The 17,531-nt window shown below is 41.4% G+C and overlaps 2 protein-coding genes across 2 annotated transcripts; both read left to right on the top strand.

Moving 5' to 3' along the window:
* The first annotated feature begins 8,299 nt into the window (after nucleotides 1-8,299).
* LOC130490712 (olfactory receptor 6N1-like) lies at nucleotides 8,300-9,232 on the top strand. Its single transcript, XM_056864520.1, has one exon. The coding sequence runs from the start codon at nucleotides 8,408-8,410 to the stop codon at nucleotides 9,230-9,232; it is 825 nt and encodes a 274-aa protein (XP_056720498.1). The 5' UTR covers nucleotides 8,300-8,407.
* A 4,782-nt stretch (nucleotides 9,233-14,014) lies between these two features.
* On the top strand, nucleotides 14,015-14,962 carry LOC130490711 (olfactory receptor 1020-like). The gene has a single exon (XM_056864519.1). It carries the CDS (start codon nucleotides 14,015-14,017, stop codon nucleotides 14,960-14,962), a length of 948 nt encoding a protein of 315 aa, XP_056720497.1.
* Nucleotides 14,963-17,531: the final 2,569 nt, after the last annotated feature.

Here is a 17,531-nt window from a genome sequence, read left to right as displayed (position 1 = left end):
AAAAAAAAGACATCTCCTCTGCAGTATATACTTTCATTCATATGCTAAGATCATATGGTGGTATTAAATGCCAAATCAGGTTGTGCTGACTGGCGGTTTGGTGAAAAATAATGGAATTGTTTGGCATTAAATAGTTGGACAAGATTTCTTGGATCAGTATATTTTATTAAACATGATTTCATTAAACATGATTCAGTATTGAGCAGCAGAGGGAATTCTGTACCCAATACTCACAAGTATTTTTTGAATGGTACATAAGTGCTATATATGCTCTTGGGGCAAATACACAGGCAGCATGTAGAATTTCTGTAGGTTTGACCCAAAGACCCAGCTTTAGGTTGTGTGTGTAAAGTGCTGTCAAGTCACAGCCAACTTATGGCGACCCAGTAGGGGTTTCAAGGCAAGATACTAATTGAGGTGGTTTACCATTGCTTTCCTCTGCATTGCAACCCTGGTATTCCTTGGTGGTCTCCCATCCTAGTACTAACCAGGACTGACCTTGCTTAGCTTCTGAAATCTGATGAGATTAGGCTAGCCTGGGCCATCCAGGTCAGGGCAGCTTTAGGTTAGCATGGGAGAAATTCCCTTCTACACCTCTACCATTTTAACCTTATAAATCAGTGTCCAGTGTTCTTTTTGTTTGGGGGCGGGGGAGGTAGCAAAGTCCTGATGCAGTATTTAGCTCCTTAGAGTATGGAGGGTGGGATTCCTCCTTGGTAATTTAGATGATATGTCTGCCTCCCCAGTCGTGTGTGAATGTCTATGTGAATAAAGCTGTTTGGACTGATAACTGAGGGCTCCTGCACATCCTTACAAGAGGCATCTGGCAGTGGAACATCACAGCCCGGGAGGTACGCTACTTGGCGGATACACGGGCCAGCAGGGGCTCTGGAGGGGCCGGAGCCGGACTGGGAAGCTCTGGCAGCACCCGGTTGCCGGCAGCCGCCTTGACAAACTTGGGCCCCGACGATGACGTCGGGGGGTTCTTGGAAGCCTTTGAATGCATTGTGGAGATCATGGAATGGCTGCTGGACAAGTGGGCCTATGTGTTGGGCCCCTACCTTACCGGTCCTGCACTCGAAACCCTGAAATCCCTCCCCAAGGCTGTTACCTATGATTATGGGAAGTTAAAACAGGCCATTTTGGAACGGTATCAAATTTTGGGGAAAACATACCGGCAGAAGTTCAGGGCCAAGATGTGGTGGCGGGGAGATCAACCCCGAGCATTTGTAGTACAACTGCAGGATCTGGCTCACAGGTGGTTGGCCCCTGGCAATTTGGAAGCCAAAAGAATAGCTGATTTAGTGGTGCTGGAACAGCTGCTAGCCTCTGTGCCTCCAAAAGCCCGAGACTGGCTTTTCTATAACAAGCCAGAAGATTTGCATACAGCCACTACTCTGCTTGAGAATGTGATCGCCACAGAAGCCTGCGACACTAACATGGAGGGACCGGTGATCCGCTCTCGGCCGAGCAGCGCGCCTGACCCCGTGAGAGGACCGAGGTTTCCAGGACCACCGACTAGCTCCTGACCGCAAGGGACACTGGGAGGCGCCCAGGAGGGTGGGTTCGAGGTCAGCTCATGACGTCCAAAGACAGCCTGGAGAGGCAAGAGAGAGGAAGCATCAGTCCTTGCTTCACCTGTGGAAAGTGGGGACATTTGCGGAAGGATTGCCCCACCATGGAATGTGACTGGGGGGTGGAGGAGGCGTGGCCCCTCGATGAGCAGGGTCAACAAAACCCAACCCCCCCTGCGGGCATTGGTACAGCTAAAGGGCAGAGAACTAGTGGCCTTCTTAGATAGTGGGAGTTCAGGGTCAATGATTAGGAGCCACTTATTGCCAGCACGTTTACCAGTGCTTAAGCAGGTGCGACTGTCGTGCTTTCACAGGCACGTCTGTGAATATGATGTAGTAGCCGTCCAGCTGCGCTGGAAAGGAAAACTGCTACTGTTAGAGATGGCGAGGGTGCCCGACCTCCCCTATACCATTCTCTTAGGCAGGGATGCACCCTCATTATTGAGGGAAGCACATGAAATGGCAGCTAGAAGTCAAGTGTGGCTAGCTGAGGCAGAAGACGAAAAGGCGGGTGAAGGCCCCAGTGACCAGCTACGAGTGGCACCGATGGAGGCTGGATGGGACTGGAGTGGGAACCCCCCGTTCCAAGGAGCCCAAGAAGCAGACGAGTCATTCAGGGTTTTGCGACAACTGGTGACAGTAAGTGCGGGAATGGTAGTGGATAACAGGCGAGCGGAGAGACTACCCAGGGTAGAGAAGAGGGGTGGTACCTGGTACAGATTGGTCCCCTTCAAGGGAAAAATAATTAACCAACTCTTAGTCCCAAAGGAATATAGGGCTCAGCCATTACAAACAGCTCATGACCACTTGTTGGCCGGTCATCAAGGAGTAAAGGCAACCTTAGCTGATTGACAACCAGATTCTTTTGGCCCTCGCTGTCCAAGGAAGTGAAGCGGTATTGCCGGTCATGTGAGGTTTGCCAACGCCTATCTCAGCGGGGTCCTTGTAAAGCCCCTCGAAGTCCCTTGCCCACTGTGGGAACCCGTTCAAACAGATTGCTATAGATTTTATTGGGCCTCTCCCCCGAACTCCTCGAGGTTTCCGCTACATATTGGTCATAATAGACTATACCACCCGGTATCCGGATGTGATTCCCATGAGAACTATGCAAGCCCCTGGGGTATGTAAGGCCTTGATGAGGTTCTTTTCTCACTTTGGTCTCCCCCGGGTGTTATTTCTTATTTAAATATTTTTTTAAAAAATGAACTTCCCACTCATTAATATACTTGCAGAAGGGTAGCTGTGTGGTCTTCAGTAGAAGACCTAGATGCAAGTCCATTAGCACCTTAGAGACTAACAAGATTTTTGGGGTGTAAGCTCTCTAGAGTTAGAGCTCACTTCATCATTACTATACTGTTATATTTCCTTCATTTTGTTAATAAATTTATTTTTGTATTATTATCATGAAATAATTTGCATGAAAAAAGGAACAATTATGGCTAATTATCCATGGGAAAGTTATGTATCTCCCTAACATCAAGACACTTCGCTTGCTAGAGTTCACTCAAGAAGGTCTCTGGAGAGGTGGCACGTACGTTTTCTAAATAAAGGTTCCAAATAAAAGACAGGATTATTTTGAAGCCTTAATGAGTATTGCATCACATGTTTTAGAAAGGGAATTTGCTAATTGTACTGAATTGTTTTTCTTTAAAGAATCAAATGGTTGCTCTCTGTAGACATTCTGTTTGCTCTCTTATATAAAATGTCTCTTTTGTAATGCACAGGGCCTTGTGAAGTAGCAAGATTTGACTGTCTCCATAAGAATACGTTAGTCATTTCACACAACAGCAAGACAAGTTTGCAGCAGTTATATGGATCTACCTCTCAACCATTCTTCATTTCTGCCAGCTGATGGCTAATGGTAAACGTTTTTATTACATGATTATTCTGATGACACAGCATACATCTTATTTAATACCTTATATTTTTCTATTTAAAAATTGTGTGATTACTTAGAAAGTACCTCTGGGAAAATATATATAGCTGGATCCAATAATGCCCATGGACTGTGAAAAATATTATGCCAAATTAAGAGTCTTCCAGTTGGTGGCAGGGGGCTTCCTCTGAGAGAAAGCCTCTGCAGTTTCCTCTGAGCCAGTGTGGTATAGTGGTTAAGAGGCCACTTAACACCCAAAATTCCTACCTCAAAAGGAGTGAAACAAGGCTGCGTTTTAGCCCCGCATCTTTTAAATCTATTTTTACCTGATCTTCCAAAGATTTTTAACTCAATTGATGGTCATTCCCCTAAGATTGGAAACCTGAAAATTCCACTGTTACTTTACGCCGATGACACCGCTATTTTATCTTTTACAAGGGTTGGCTTATTAAGACACCTACAACTGTTCGCTGATTATTGTAAACATAACAAATTGCAAATTAATTATGCCAAAACCAAAATTCTAGTTTTCACCAAAAGCTGGCATCTTTCAAAATGGTCCATTGACAATGTACCAATAGAGCAGGTCAAGACTTTTAAATATTTGGGTCTCACTTTTAACTACAATTTAACTTGGACAAATCACAGAAATAATGTCATCAACTTAGCTAAATATTCAGCATCACAGATTAAACGATTTTTTTTACTTAAAAGGGAACCAATATGTACCTGCAGCTATTCATGTTTTTACAGTTAAGATTTTGGCTCAACTACTGTATGGAATACCTGTCTGGATAGAAGCATTGAATAAAAATTTGGAAGCTGTACAGACTTCCTTCCTCCGCCAAATACTAGGACTTCCTAGTTGCGTCCCATTCCAATCTATCCTTAGTGAAACTGGAATGATGACTTTAGAGACCAAAGCTTGGCTCTCAACTTTTAAATACTGGATTAAGATTCATTTTTCTCCAAATGAAAATCGTCTTACTCCCTTTTTATTAAAAGAAGCTGCAGATACAGAGTGGTTCACGCTTATCCCGCAAAACTGAAAACCTTGGGATTAGATATAGACAACTTATTGATGCTGGACAGCCAAACCATTTTCCGAGTTATTAAGCAAAGACTACTTGACCATGAAAGACAAACAATCCTGCCTGCAACTCCTCTATCTTGTTCTTCATCAAATTGGGTCTTTCTGCCAATTTTGGACTCCTCCAGGATTACTTCTACTTTCTAAGTGATCCTTCCCTCCGCAGAGCCTTTATGCTAGCTAGACTAAACGCCTTTCCATCGGCAGTTTTATTCGGGAGATTTAATGGTACCCCTTTGGAAAAGAGAATTTGTGGCTGTGGCTTGAACCAGATAGACTCCATTTATCATATTTTATTGGAATGTGAAATGCTAGCGGACCTACGTACTAAATTTTTAATGCCATCAATTTTGGATAGGAACTCTCCCCCCCACTCTTTGTTCAGACTTTTACTGAACGGGTATGATCCAGAAACTACAGAAATAGTAGCCATGTTTTTGAAGCAAGCTCTAATGATAAAAATCAAACAAAAAATATAATAGCTGCTATTCCGGTTACTTGTAGACACTAGTTTTCTATATATACCTTATATTCACTGTACTCCGGCATACCTCATTTTATTCATATCTATTGCTACAGATTGCGATATTGATGTTTTATCATTTGCCAAATTCTGGAATACCTTGTACGATTTGTTATGCCAATAAAGGTTTTTGAATTTGAATTTGTATAGTGGTTAAGAGCGGTGGTTTGGCGCGGTGGATTCTGATCTGGAGAACCGGGTTTGATTCCCCACTCTGGAGCTGCGAAGGCTAATCTAGTGAACTGGATTTGTTTCCCCACTCCTCAACATGAAGTCAGCTGGGTGACCTTGCGCTAGTCACTGCCCTTAGAGCTCTCTCAGCCCCACCAACCTCACAGGATGTCTGTTGTGGGGAGGGGAAAGAAAGGTGATTGTAAGCCGGTTTGATTCTGCCTTAAGTGGTAGAGAAAGTCGACATATTAAAAACCAACTCTTCTTCTTCTCTTTGTTGAGCCATAAGAAGTGATCACTACCATGTTAATCACTTGTACCCTACATTGTACCCGAGGTCTATGTGAATTTGGCCCACTTTCCAATTCAAGGGCAAATCCACACAAAAGTAGATTTTATTTAATCATCCTAATTGAACACTGTTATGAAACCGGAGACTTCATTCCAGGATGGGTGTGTGTGTGTCTATTATAATGGCTGCATTAGGGTTTTTGTTTTGTTTTTTAGAGTGAACTCTTATCCAGCACCAACTCATGCAAAATACAAAAAAAAATAGGTTTATTTTGAGATGGACAATACTGTTTGCTGTCTTTGAGGAGAGATTACATGCTAGTGCGCTTTCACTCCATCGCCAGCTTTTAAACTAACTTAGAAAACCCTATAGTATTTATTCACCCTGCACAGGGCCCTGCTATTTTGCACATGGGGTTCATTCCAACCACTTTTTCCCCCTTTTTTTTTGCTGGTGGAAAAGGGAGAAAAGTTCCCCTTCAATCATCAAAAAAGGTACCATTTGAGATAATGGGACCTGCATTTTTGTGTCATGAAACCTGCAATAAGGAAGACAATTGGCTGAGGTTTTATGAAAAGTTCCATGCATCTTACTCATGAAGCAATGTTTGGTTGGATTCAGACAACATTTTCCAGCAGCAGGATAGACCTTTCCTGCCTGCCTCCTCCCACTGCAGGCCACCAATCTCCATAAAAAGGATATGGAGGATAAAAAGGATAGGGAGGATATGGAGGATATGGAACCCGAAGGAACGACACGAGGGTTGTGTGGAAAGGGAAGATAGAATTGGTGGCAATTGCCAATGTTGTCTGCTTCCAACCCAGTGCTTATACTCTTATAAAACATTTAGCTTGTGTCTTCATATTTGAATAAGTATTTTGTTATTTTCTGTTCAGATTATTTTCATGACCAATTGAAATGAGTGTCATGCACTGCTGGAGCCAGAACATAGGGAACAGCTGTTTTCTGCAAAATGAATAGAAGACTGCAGATCAGAGGGTTTCCTAGGCTTAGATCCCACTCCTCTAGAAAACCTTTATAGACTGGGAATTTGCTTAGACAAAATCAGTCACACACTGTCAGCCTAACCAACCTCACAGGGCTATTATTAGAATAAAATGTAGGAGAAAAAATTATGTAAACCCAATGGAGTAAAATTAATTAATTAAGTAATGGTGCCTGCTAGCCATCTTATGGCCTGCCCTAAGAATGGATTGCAATATCCTCATTTAATGTATTCATCAAGTAACAATGAGATTGCCTATTACAGTGAAGGAAAAAAAAGTATTTGATCCCCTGCTAAATTTGCCCGTTTGCCCTCTGACGAAGAAATGACCAGTCCATAATTTTAATGGTAGGTTTGTTGTAGCTGTGAGAGACAGAATATCAACAGGAAAACCCCCAGAAACCCAGAAGACAAAAGTCAGAGATTGATGTGCATTATAATGAGGGAAATAAGTATTTCATCCCCTATCAACCAGCCAGATCCTAATCCTAACCCTCAACCTCCTTGTAGCTGTGAGAGACAGAATAACCCCCAGAAACCCAGAAGACAGAAGTCAGAGATTGATGTGCATTATAATGAGTGAAATAAGTATTTGATCCCCCATCAACCAGCCAGATCCTAACCCTAACCCTCAACCTCCCTCGGTCTGGGGCTCCATGCAAGATCTCATCTCATGGAGTTGCAATGATCCTGAGAACGGTGATGAAGCAGCCCAGAACTACACGGGGGGAACTTGTCAATGATCTCAGGGCAGCTGGGACCATAGTCACCATGAAAACAGTTGGTAACACACTACGCCGTGAAGGACTGAGATCTTGCAGAGCCCGCAAGGTCCCCTTGCTCAAGACAGAGGAGAACTGGGTGATTCAGATGTGCATTGGCAAACTGCAGACGGGCCTGTACATGTGCTGTCTTGAGCAAGGGGACCTTGCAGGATCTGCAAGATCTTAGTCCTTCACGGAGTAGTGTGTTACCAACTGTTTTCATGGTGACTATGGTCCCAGCTGCCCTGAGATCATTGACAAGTTCCCCCCGTGTAGTTCTGGGCTGCTTCATCACCGTTCTCATGATCATTGCAACTCCACGAGACGAGATCTTGCATGGAGCCCCAGACTGAGGGAGGTTGAGGGTTAGGGTTAGGGTTAGGATCTGGCTGGTTGATAGGGGATCAAATACTTATTTCACTCATTATAATACACATCAATCTCTGACTTTTGTCTTCTGAGTGTCTGGGGGTTATTCTGTCTCTCACAACTACAAGGAGGTTGAGGGTTAGAGTTAGGGTTAGGGTTAGGGTTAGGTTTAGGATCTGGCTGGTTGTTAGGGGATGAAATACTTATTTCACTCATTATAATGCATATCAATCTCTGACTTTTGTCTTCTGGGTTTCTGGGGTTTTCCTGTTGTTATTTTGTCTCTCACAGTTACAACAAATCTACCATTAAAATTAAGGACTGGTCATGTCTTCATCAGAGGGCAAATGGACAAATTTAGCAGGGGATCAAATACTTTTTTCCCTCACTGTACATGGGATAATTGCTGCACAATTAGCTTCATAACAGAAAAAAGGCATTTGAGGTCGTTTTCCCATGTCCAGATAAAACACATGATAATATTTTATAAATCTCTGCATTTATTGTGGGAAGATGGGTGCCAAATTATATTTAAGTGTATAATAATGTTTAGGCTTTGGGTCTTTCACTTGGAGACCTTATGTTGTTGTTTTTTAATTCACTTTCAGTGACTGAAACTATGGAGCTTATTGAGACAGTCAATGAAACAACAATAACCACATTTATTCTTCTGGGATTTGGGAATGCCCCTGAACTTCAGATTCCTCTCTTCTTGGTTTTCCTAATAATCTACTGCTTGACCATGGCTGGAAACATCATCATCATTGTGTTAGTAATCATGGATCCTCACCTTCACATCCCCATGTACTTCTTCCTTGGGAACTTGTCCTGTTTGGAGACCTTCTACACTTCAACTCTTCTGCCCAGGATGTTGGCTAGCTTTCTGACAGGGGACAGAACCATTTCTGTTGAGGGCTGCCTATTCCAGTTTTATTGCTTTGGTATAGTTGGGATTGCAGAATGCTACCTACTGGCATCTATGTCATATGATCGGTATTTGGCAATATGCAAGCCCCTCCAATATGCAACCCTCATGAGCAGAAGACTCTGCTTTCTGTTGTCAGCTGCATGTTGGCTTTGGGGGTCAGCAGTTATGACTTTAGTATTGAGTGTGATGTCTCAGCTGAAATTCTGTGGTCCCCATGAAATCGACCATTTCTTTTGTGAACTGGCACCAGTGATTAGCCTATCATGCAGTGACACGACTCTGGTGACCCTGGTGGGACTCACAGTCTCTGTCATAGATACTTTTCCCCCTTGTTTTCTGACCTTGATGTCTTATGTTTGTATCATAGCTGCAATTGTACAAATCCCATCTTCAAATGGGAGGGAAAAGGCCTTTTCCACCTGTTCTTCCCACCTCATTGTAGTTTCCATATTTTATGGCTCACTTATATTTGTGTATGTCCTACCCAAAAAAGAAACTCTGAGAGAAGTGGACAATATCTTCTCAGTCTTCTACACCGTCTTAACCCCTCTATTGAATCCCCTTATTTATAGCCTAAGAAACAAAGAGGTTAAAAAAGCTTTAAGGAGAGTTGTAAACAAATGTGGGATTTCTGAGTGATTTGTTTGTAGGGATTTGTAGGGATATGTTCTCAGTATTTCAGCTCCTTTTTTCTTCCAAAGCAGTATTTTGTAGTTATTAGATAAGTATTTGTTACTGGTGTGAAAACACAGAATGCATAACCAATAAAGAGGATTCATCAAATGGTAATTGGGTTAGCAAATATCTTACTATCTAGTCAAAGAAAATAGCTGATGCTTGATTTTATTGTTAACACTGGGCTTTTGTGCATAGCGAAGAAGCTCACAAATCTCTCAATATTTATCATAAACAATGGCAGTCAACAGGGAACATTCTATTGTATCATGGTTTTATTTCCTGCATTTATTTATTCCTTTGAGTATTAATTACTTTAATGTACATTTTGTGTGTGTTTATCCCCAGGAGATTATTCTATGCCCATGAATCAGGAAAAAGGGGGGATAACTCCCCTCCACCGGGTTATTTGTGGTGGATTAGGGTTGGGAAATTAGCATGGAGGGGAAGACAAGAGGCCCTCTTTCCACCATGCCAGTGTTCTTCAGCTCAGTTTGGCTCTCCTTTGCTTTTAATCAGTTTCTGCAGCTGTTTGCAGCTATGGAAAATGAGTGTTTAGTGCCGGAAACCTGGACTCTAACCTACTTTCTAGTTCAAAGCAATCTTGAACTCTCTCTAGAAACTAAAATCACTAAACTAAGACTATCATACTTTGGTCATATTATAAGACAATAATTAATAATGAAAGTAATAGGAAAGGAGGACGACACACGATGAGATGGATTGCCTCTATAAAGAAAGCCACAGCCACTAGTTTATTGAGTCGCCATGAGCTGTCAGTGACTTTATGGCACTTCACACACACACACACACACACACACACACACACACACACACACACACACACACACAACTAGTTATGGGGACACAGTAGGCGAGAATAGCTCTGCCCTTGATTAAAACAGTCTCTCCCAAACTGATAAGGTACCCAACTGCCCAGTTATGGTGGGCAATTGCTTGCCAATCAACCGGCTATCGTTGACCGATAGTCAGCACATGGAAGCAGGAAGGGGAGAGTAATCCCCGTGCAGCTACAGCATCCTACATAATATCAGCACTCCCAGGATAAACCCAGAACCCATACCCCCAACTCGATCTAAAAGAAACTCCGGCTGATGAGAAAAGATGACTTGGCAACCCTATGGACTAAACAGGTAGTGACTCACTTCTTTCTTCCATGTTTATATGCAGGATACCAGCCCTGTGAGGTAGGTTAGGCTGAAATACCAAGGCTGGCCAAAGTTCACACGGCAAGTTTCCATGGAAAAACCTGGATCTCCTTGACCTTAATCAAACACTCTAACAACTGCTCCACATCGTACATATCATTTATTGTATTTATTTAAAGTATTGATTGGCCACCTTTATCCCTTGCAGAATTCAAGGTGGTTTACAATATAAATAAAACATTATTTGAAAAAACACACACACAATTATAAAAACCCATTAAAGTTAACAATTTAGGATTGCCAATAAACCTTAATCAATCAAATACAGTCCTAAGCACAACTATCTTCAACTTCCTCCTGAAGATCAAATATGAGGGGCCATGAGGACCTCCCTGGGGAGGATGTTCTATAACTGTGGGGCTGCCACCGAAAAGTCCCTCTTTGGTGTGCCCACCAGATGAGTCTCTTTGGTGAGTCAGGAAAGCGTCTCCTTGTAATCTTAATTCTCAGAAGGAGAGTATGTAAGAAGATGGTCCTTCACATACTCAGTAGGGCATCAAATGGCAAAACCAACACAATGAAGTAGGCTCGGGAGCAGATCAATAGTGAGTGTAAGTGCTGCAGGGACATGCTCAGCAGTCTATCTGCTGACTCTGCTTAGCTTCCAAGATCAGATGGATCGGGCTAACCTGGGCTGTCCAGCTCAGGGCATATAACTTCCTACGAGCATCTAATTACCTCTGCTCTCCAGCCCTCAGGGACAGGCCTAATTGCCAGCAGCAAGGATGAAGTGAGTCATGGATATACCAGTGCAAGGCAGTCTTGTGCAGTCTGATTTTTATACCTTGTAATCTGCCTTGAATGGCAGCAAGAAAAGTAGGCTATAAATATTGCTATAAATAAGAGAAATAAATAAAGGTATTTGATCTTCAATATATGTAATGAAACAGAGCCAAGGGAGGGGGGAGAGAGAATTCCTTAAAAAAATGCATTCACTAGATAAGAAAAATAATTGGTTTTTATACCCCATTTTCTCTGCCATACGGAGTCTCAAAGTGGCTTACAATTGCCTTCTCTTCCAACCACCACCACCCACCACAGGCACTTTGGGAGGTAGGTGGGGCTAGGAGATTTCTGAGAGCTGTGACTAGCGCAACATCACCCAGCAGGCTTCATGTACAGGAGTGGAGAATCCCTTAACCACTACACCGCACTGTTATGGATTGTGGTAATACTACGTCCAGGTGTTAAATCAGGGATCTTTCTCATTTAAATATTTTAGGAAATGAACATCTCACTCATTAGCATACTCTCAGGAGGGTAGCTGTGTGGTCTTCAGTAGAAGACCTAGATACAAGTCCATTAGCACCATAGAGACCAACAAGATTTGGAGGGTATAAGCTCTCTAGAGTTAGAGCTCACTTCATCATTAATATATTGTTATATTTCCTTCATTTTGTTAATAAATTTATTTTTGTGTTATTATCTGTTTCCTTTGGGTACTCATGTTGTTGTTTTTTTATCAGAGTGGCATGAAAAAGAAGGAACAACTTTTTTTTGTTTAATTATCCTTGAAAAATTATGTAGCGCCTTATTACTCCACTTGCAAGAGCTCACTCAGGCAGGTCTCTGGAGAGGTGGCACATAGGTTTTCTAAATAAAGGTTCCAAATAACAGGCAGGAGTGTTTTGAAGCCTTAATGAGTATTGCATCACATGTTTTAGAAGGGGGATTTGCTAATTGTTCTGAATTTTCCCCCTTAAAATGTCAAGAGGTTGTTCTCTGTGGACAGTCTGTTGCTCCTCTATATAAAGTGTCCCTTTTGTAATGCACGAGGCCTTGTGAAATAGCAAGATTTGACTGTCTCCATAAGGAAATGTTAGTCATTCCACATGATAGCAAGACAAGTGTGCAGCAGTTATATGGATCTACCTCTCAACCATTCTTCATTTCTGCCAGCTGATGGTTAATGGTATACGTTTTATTTAATACCTTATGTGTTTCTACTTAAAGACTGTGTGATTTCTTAGAGGGTACCTCTGGGGAAATATATACATCTGGATCCAATGATGTACATCGACTGTGAAAATATCCCACCAAATGAAGTTGGTGGAAGGGGCTTCCTCCGAGAGAAAGCCTCATTTATCCATGTTAATCACTTGTAACCTAGATTGTACCCTAGGTCTATGTGAATATGACCCACTTTCCAATTCAAATGCAAATCCACAGAAAAGTAGATGTTATTTAATAATCCAAATTGAACATTGTTATGAAATCTGAGCTTTCATACCAGGATGGGAGGGAAAGTCTTTTCTAATGGTTACATTTGTTTTTTAAGAACCATATCTTGTCTAGCACCAACTCACGGAAGATACGAAAACAGGTTTATTTTGAGGAGGACAATACTGCAGTCTTTGAGGGGACATTACATTTGAGTGAGTTTTCATTCCATCCCTAGTTTGTAAATTTAGAACCCCACCACCACCAGTAAATATTTATCCTGCACAGGGCCCTGATATTTTGCACAAGGGGTTAAATCCAACTACTTTTTTGCTTGTGGAAAAGGAAGGAAAGAGGATACTCTTCAGATCAGGGGACCTGCATTTTGTGCTCCTAGCCCAAATCTGCCAACAAATCTGCTTTTTTGTGTCATGGAGGCTGCAATAAAGAGAGCAATTGGCTGAGGCTGAATGAAAAGCTGAATGCATCCAACTCATGAAGCAGTGTTGGGTTGGAACCAGGCAACATTTTCCAGCAGCAGGATAAACCTTTCAGGCTTCCTTCCTCTCACTGTAGGCCACCAGTCTTCATGAAATGCTTCTCCTGGAGGATAAGGGACCCCAAGTAATGGTATGAAGGGTATGTGGAAGGGGGAGGTAGAATTGGTGGCAATTGCCAACATAGTCTGGATCCAATCTAGTGCTTGTATTCTTACAGCTTGTATTTAGTTTGTGTCTTAATATGTATATGAGTATTTTGTTATTTTCTATTCAGAATATTTCCATGACCAATTGGGGTGCCCTGCTGAAGCCAGAATATGGATGGTGGGGAATCGATAATAGGATTGCAGATCAGAGGGTTTTCTAGGTTAGATTCCACTCCTCTAGGAAACTCTTACAGACTGGGACTTTGTTTAGACAAAATCAGTCACACACTGTCAGCCTCACAGGGCTGTTAGGATAAAATGGAGAAGAAAATTATGTAAGCCAAATGAAGTTGGCTTCATTTGGCTTACATAAACAAACAAACAGTACCTTCTAGCCATCTTGTAGCTTAGCACTAGCAATGAATTGCAAAATCTTTATTCAATGTAGTCATCAAGTAACAATGTGACTGCCTTGTAGATGAGGTAATAGCCGCACAATGAGCTTCATAGCAGAAAAAGGCCTTTGAAGTGGTTTCCCCATGCCCAGATACAACACAGGATAACATTTTATAAATCTCAGCATTAATTGTGGGAAGGAGGTTGCGACATTACATTTAAGTGTATAATCACTTTTAGACTTTGGGTCTTTCACTTGTAGACCTTATGTTTTTTTTTTTGTTTTTTTTTAATTCACTTTCAGTGATTGAAACTATGGAGCATATTGACACAGTCAATGAAACAGCGATAACTACATTTCTCCTTCTGGGGTTTGGGAATACCCCTGAACTTCAGATTCCTCTCTTCTTGGTTTTCCTAATAATCTACAGTGTGACCATGGCTGGAAACCTCATCATCATTGTGTTAGTAATCATGGATCATCACCTTCACATTCCCATGTACTTCTTCCTTGGAAACCTGTCCTGTTTGGAGACCTTCTACACTTCAACTCTTCTACCCAGGGTGTTGGCTAGCCTTCTGACAGGGGACAGAACCATTTCTATTGGGGGATGTTTCATCCAGCTGTATTCCTTTGGTACACTCGTGGTTGCAGAATGCTACCTACTGGCATCAATGTCATATGATCGGTATTTGGCAATATGCAAGCCCCTCCAATATGCAACCCTAATGAGCAGAAGACTCTGCTTTCTGATGACAGCAGCATCTTGGCTTTGTGGGATAACAGTTATGACTTTAGTACTGAGTTTGATGTCCCAGCTGAAATACTGTGGTCCCCATGAAATTGACCATTTCTTTTGTGAACTGATGCCAGTGATTAACCTGTCATGCAGTGACACAACTCTGGTGACCCTGGTGGGACTCACAGTCTCTGTCATAGACACTGTTCCTTCTTGTCTTCTGACGATGCTGTCTTACATGTGTATCATTGCTGCCATTATAAAAATCCCTTCTTCAGATGGGAGAAAAAAGGCCTTTTCCACCTGTTCTTCTCACCTTATCGTAGTTTCCATATTTTATGGTTCGTTGATATTCGTATATGCACTACCAAAAAAAGAAGCTCTGCGAGAAGTGGATAAGGTCTTCTCTGTCTTCTACACAGTCTTAACCCCTCTAATTAATCCCCTTATCTACAGCCTAAGAAACAAAGAGGTTAAAAAAGCTTTAAAGAGAGTTGTAAACAAATGTGGGATTTCCAAGTGAATTTGATCCATCTAGGTTATAATAAAATCTACAAAATAGAGCAATTTCTTGTATGTCCATGTAATATTTTCCATTCTATTTACATATTTGAGTTTTCAGCTTTACTAATGGAGGTATAATGGAATGGAGAGCGAGCAAAATAATAATCCAGCTTCTTCCAAAATCCTCTTTATGCTGCTGTTGATTCATCCATGAATCCATGAAACAACTTTCAACATAATATGATAACAGTAGGGATATGTTTTGATTATTTCAGCTACTTTACCCCCAAATCAATATTTGGTACTTATCAGTTAAGTATTTATTCTATGTGAAAACATAGAACACATAATTGGTACAGCAAATATCTCATTATCTAGTCAAAGCAAATAGCTGATGCTTCATTTTATTGTGAACATTGGGCTTTTGTGAATATTGAAGAACTTCACAAATCTCTAAGTACTTATCATAAACAATGGCAGCCAACAGGGAACAGTCTCTGCCTATACCATTAAATAATGATTTATTTCCTGCATTCATGTATTCCATTTGTGAATTAATAATGTCAGTGTAAAAATTGTGCTTTTATCACCAGGAGATTGTTTTGTTCACATGGATCAGGCACAAGAATTGGTTTGAAAAGATCTCTACAAACCTTTTCTGAGTACTGTTCTAAGGAAGATCTTAAAATAAACCATCATAAATCAAAGAACATGATCTTCTCCAAGAGGAGAAAACTGTCTTCCTTTTGTTGGGTACTCACTGTCTAAAACAGGGCTAGGCAACCTGTTTGGGCCTGAGTGCCAGACTATTTCTCTGCTCAACCTCATTCCTGCTAGTGAGATGGAGTAAGAAAACTGCCAGGGTGAACAAAATGGCATGCCATGATGCTACTTGGCATGCAAGCCAGTGGCTGCCCATCTCGATCTTTAAAAAAAATGGTAGATGCTATGACAAGATTTGTGAGCAAGTAAAAGAGACACAATGCTCACAAATAACAGGGGACAGGCTGCATCTCGAACTAAGTAATACCAATGAAGAAAAACAGCATGGTATTCATAGAGATATTTTATATCCCCCTCGTAAATATGTCATGGGCGACATGGCATTCCTACGTTATTAAAGGAGGCAAAGATAAACTTCCTCATTCTGGCTTAATCTAAATAGTTCCTACTAATTTAAGTAATTACAGGCCTGTATCAAATTTGCCATTTTAGCTATGATATAGTGGCTGATAGCTGGACCATTCTAGGCTCTCTTCTCAGACTAGATCTATGTCTACTGTTCCAATTTTAGTATATATGCTGCTGAAGCGAGTACCTACTGTATGTCTATTGTGAAATGCCAGTCACTTGGGTCATTCTGGCCTATATAGGGAAAATTATAAGGGACACATGACCCTCTCAATATATAATTTGTATTCCACCTTTCCTCCAAAAATATTTGTATTCCACCTTTCCTCCAAATGTGCTCAAGTCAGCTTACGAAAGAACACCCAAATAACCCAAAATAGGTTAAATCAACTCTAAATCCAAACCACAATTACAAAATTAGAACAGTCAGCACTCTGCATTTCTACCACACCATGAAGCATGTCAATAATACAGATGGAATCATGTATGCATGTTTTGTTTCCCACTGTGTCAGTGTACCTAGCACTACAATCACAAATAGGTAATTATCAACCCTGTAATTACTGAAATAATGGTGGTTGATTCCTTACTATGATCAACTGCGAAATCAGATTTTTTTTTCCAGTAACAACAACCAGTAACATTGTACATCTCTAAATAAGCCAGTTCTACTTCATGGTTGACTAGAGCAAGCAACAGGGAGGATGTTGTTGGTCTGAACTTTCCTACCTGTCTCTGGAAGAGCTGGTAGTGCACATCTGGCTTGTATTTAAGAGAGCCTTGGTTCAGCTATTGACATCTCCATTTGTCTGACTGCATCCCTGGTAAACTGAAGGAGCATGAAGAAAACACAGTTCGCTTCAGACCATTCAGGCTAATGGGTTCACTTGCCCAAGTAATCAAGAGGTAACAACTAGAATTGCAGTTTGGAAGCAGAAATGTAGCCAGGATGTCTTTACTTCTGGCAGGAGAGAAATTCTCTCTGGAAGTCAAAAGGAGGATTTTGTCTATAGGCAAATGTGATATGTGGCTTGTTTTCAGAATGAGTATACAGCTCTTTCGGCTGCTGCTCCTACTTCCTACCACCTCTCCCAGAAACCTAACAGCAACCCATGTGGTAAAAAATGGCCTTACTCCTTTCCCTGAGTATTATGGGATGGGGAACTTTATCATTGGTGGTGGTTTCTCTCTACATATTGCTGGTTGTGATCCTCCAACTTTTCAGAAGCCTTTGGGTGTTGTGGATACTTTCACAAAACTGTAAGCATGTCTTTCCTCTACAAATTATGCAATATGGTATCTTTTTTCCTCCTTTAGATAAATTCATAGAAATTTACTGAAATAATATCCACTTGCATTCACATGAATATGAAATATTCATAGTTCCATTTACCTCTTATCCATGCAATTTTAAATCTTCATAACTTAACCACCTAGAGATCAGTTCTAAAAAAATT

This window comes from Euleptes europaea, chromosome 18 (genome assembly GCF_029931775.1).
Source record: "Euleptes europaea isolate rEulEur1 chromosome 18, rEulEur1.hap1, whole genome shotgun sequence".
NCBI classification, from domain to species: Eukaryota; Metazoa; Chordata; class Lepidosauria; order Squamata; family Sphaerodactylidae; genus Euleptes; species Euleptes europaea.
Note: the sequence above shows the minus strand (reverse complement) of the source record. Positions and strands in the feature narration are given on the sequence as shown.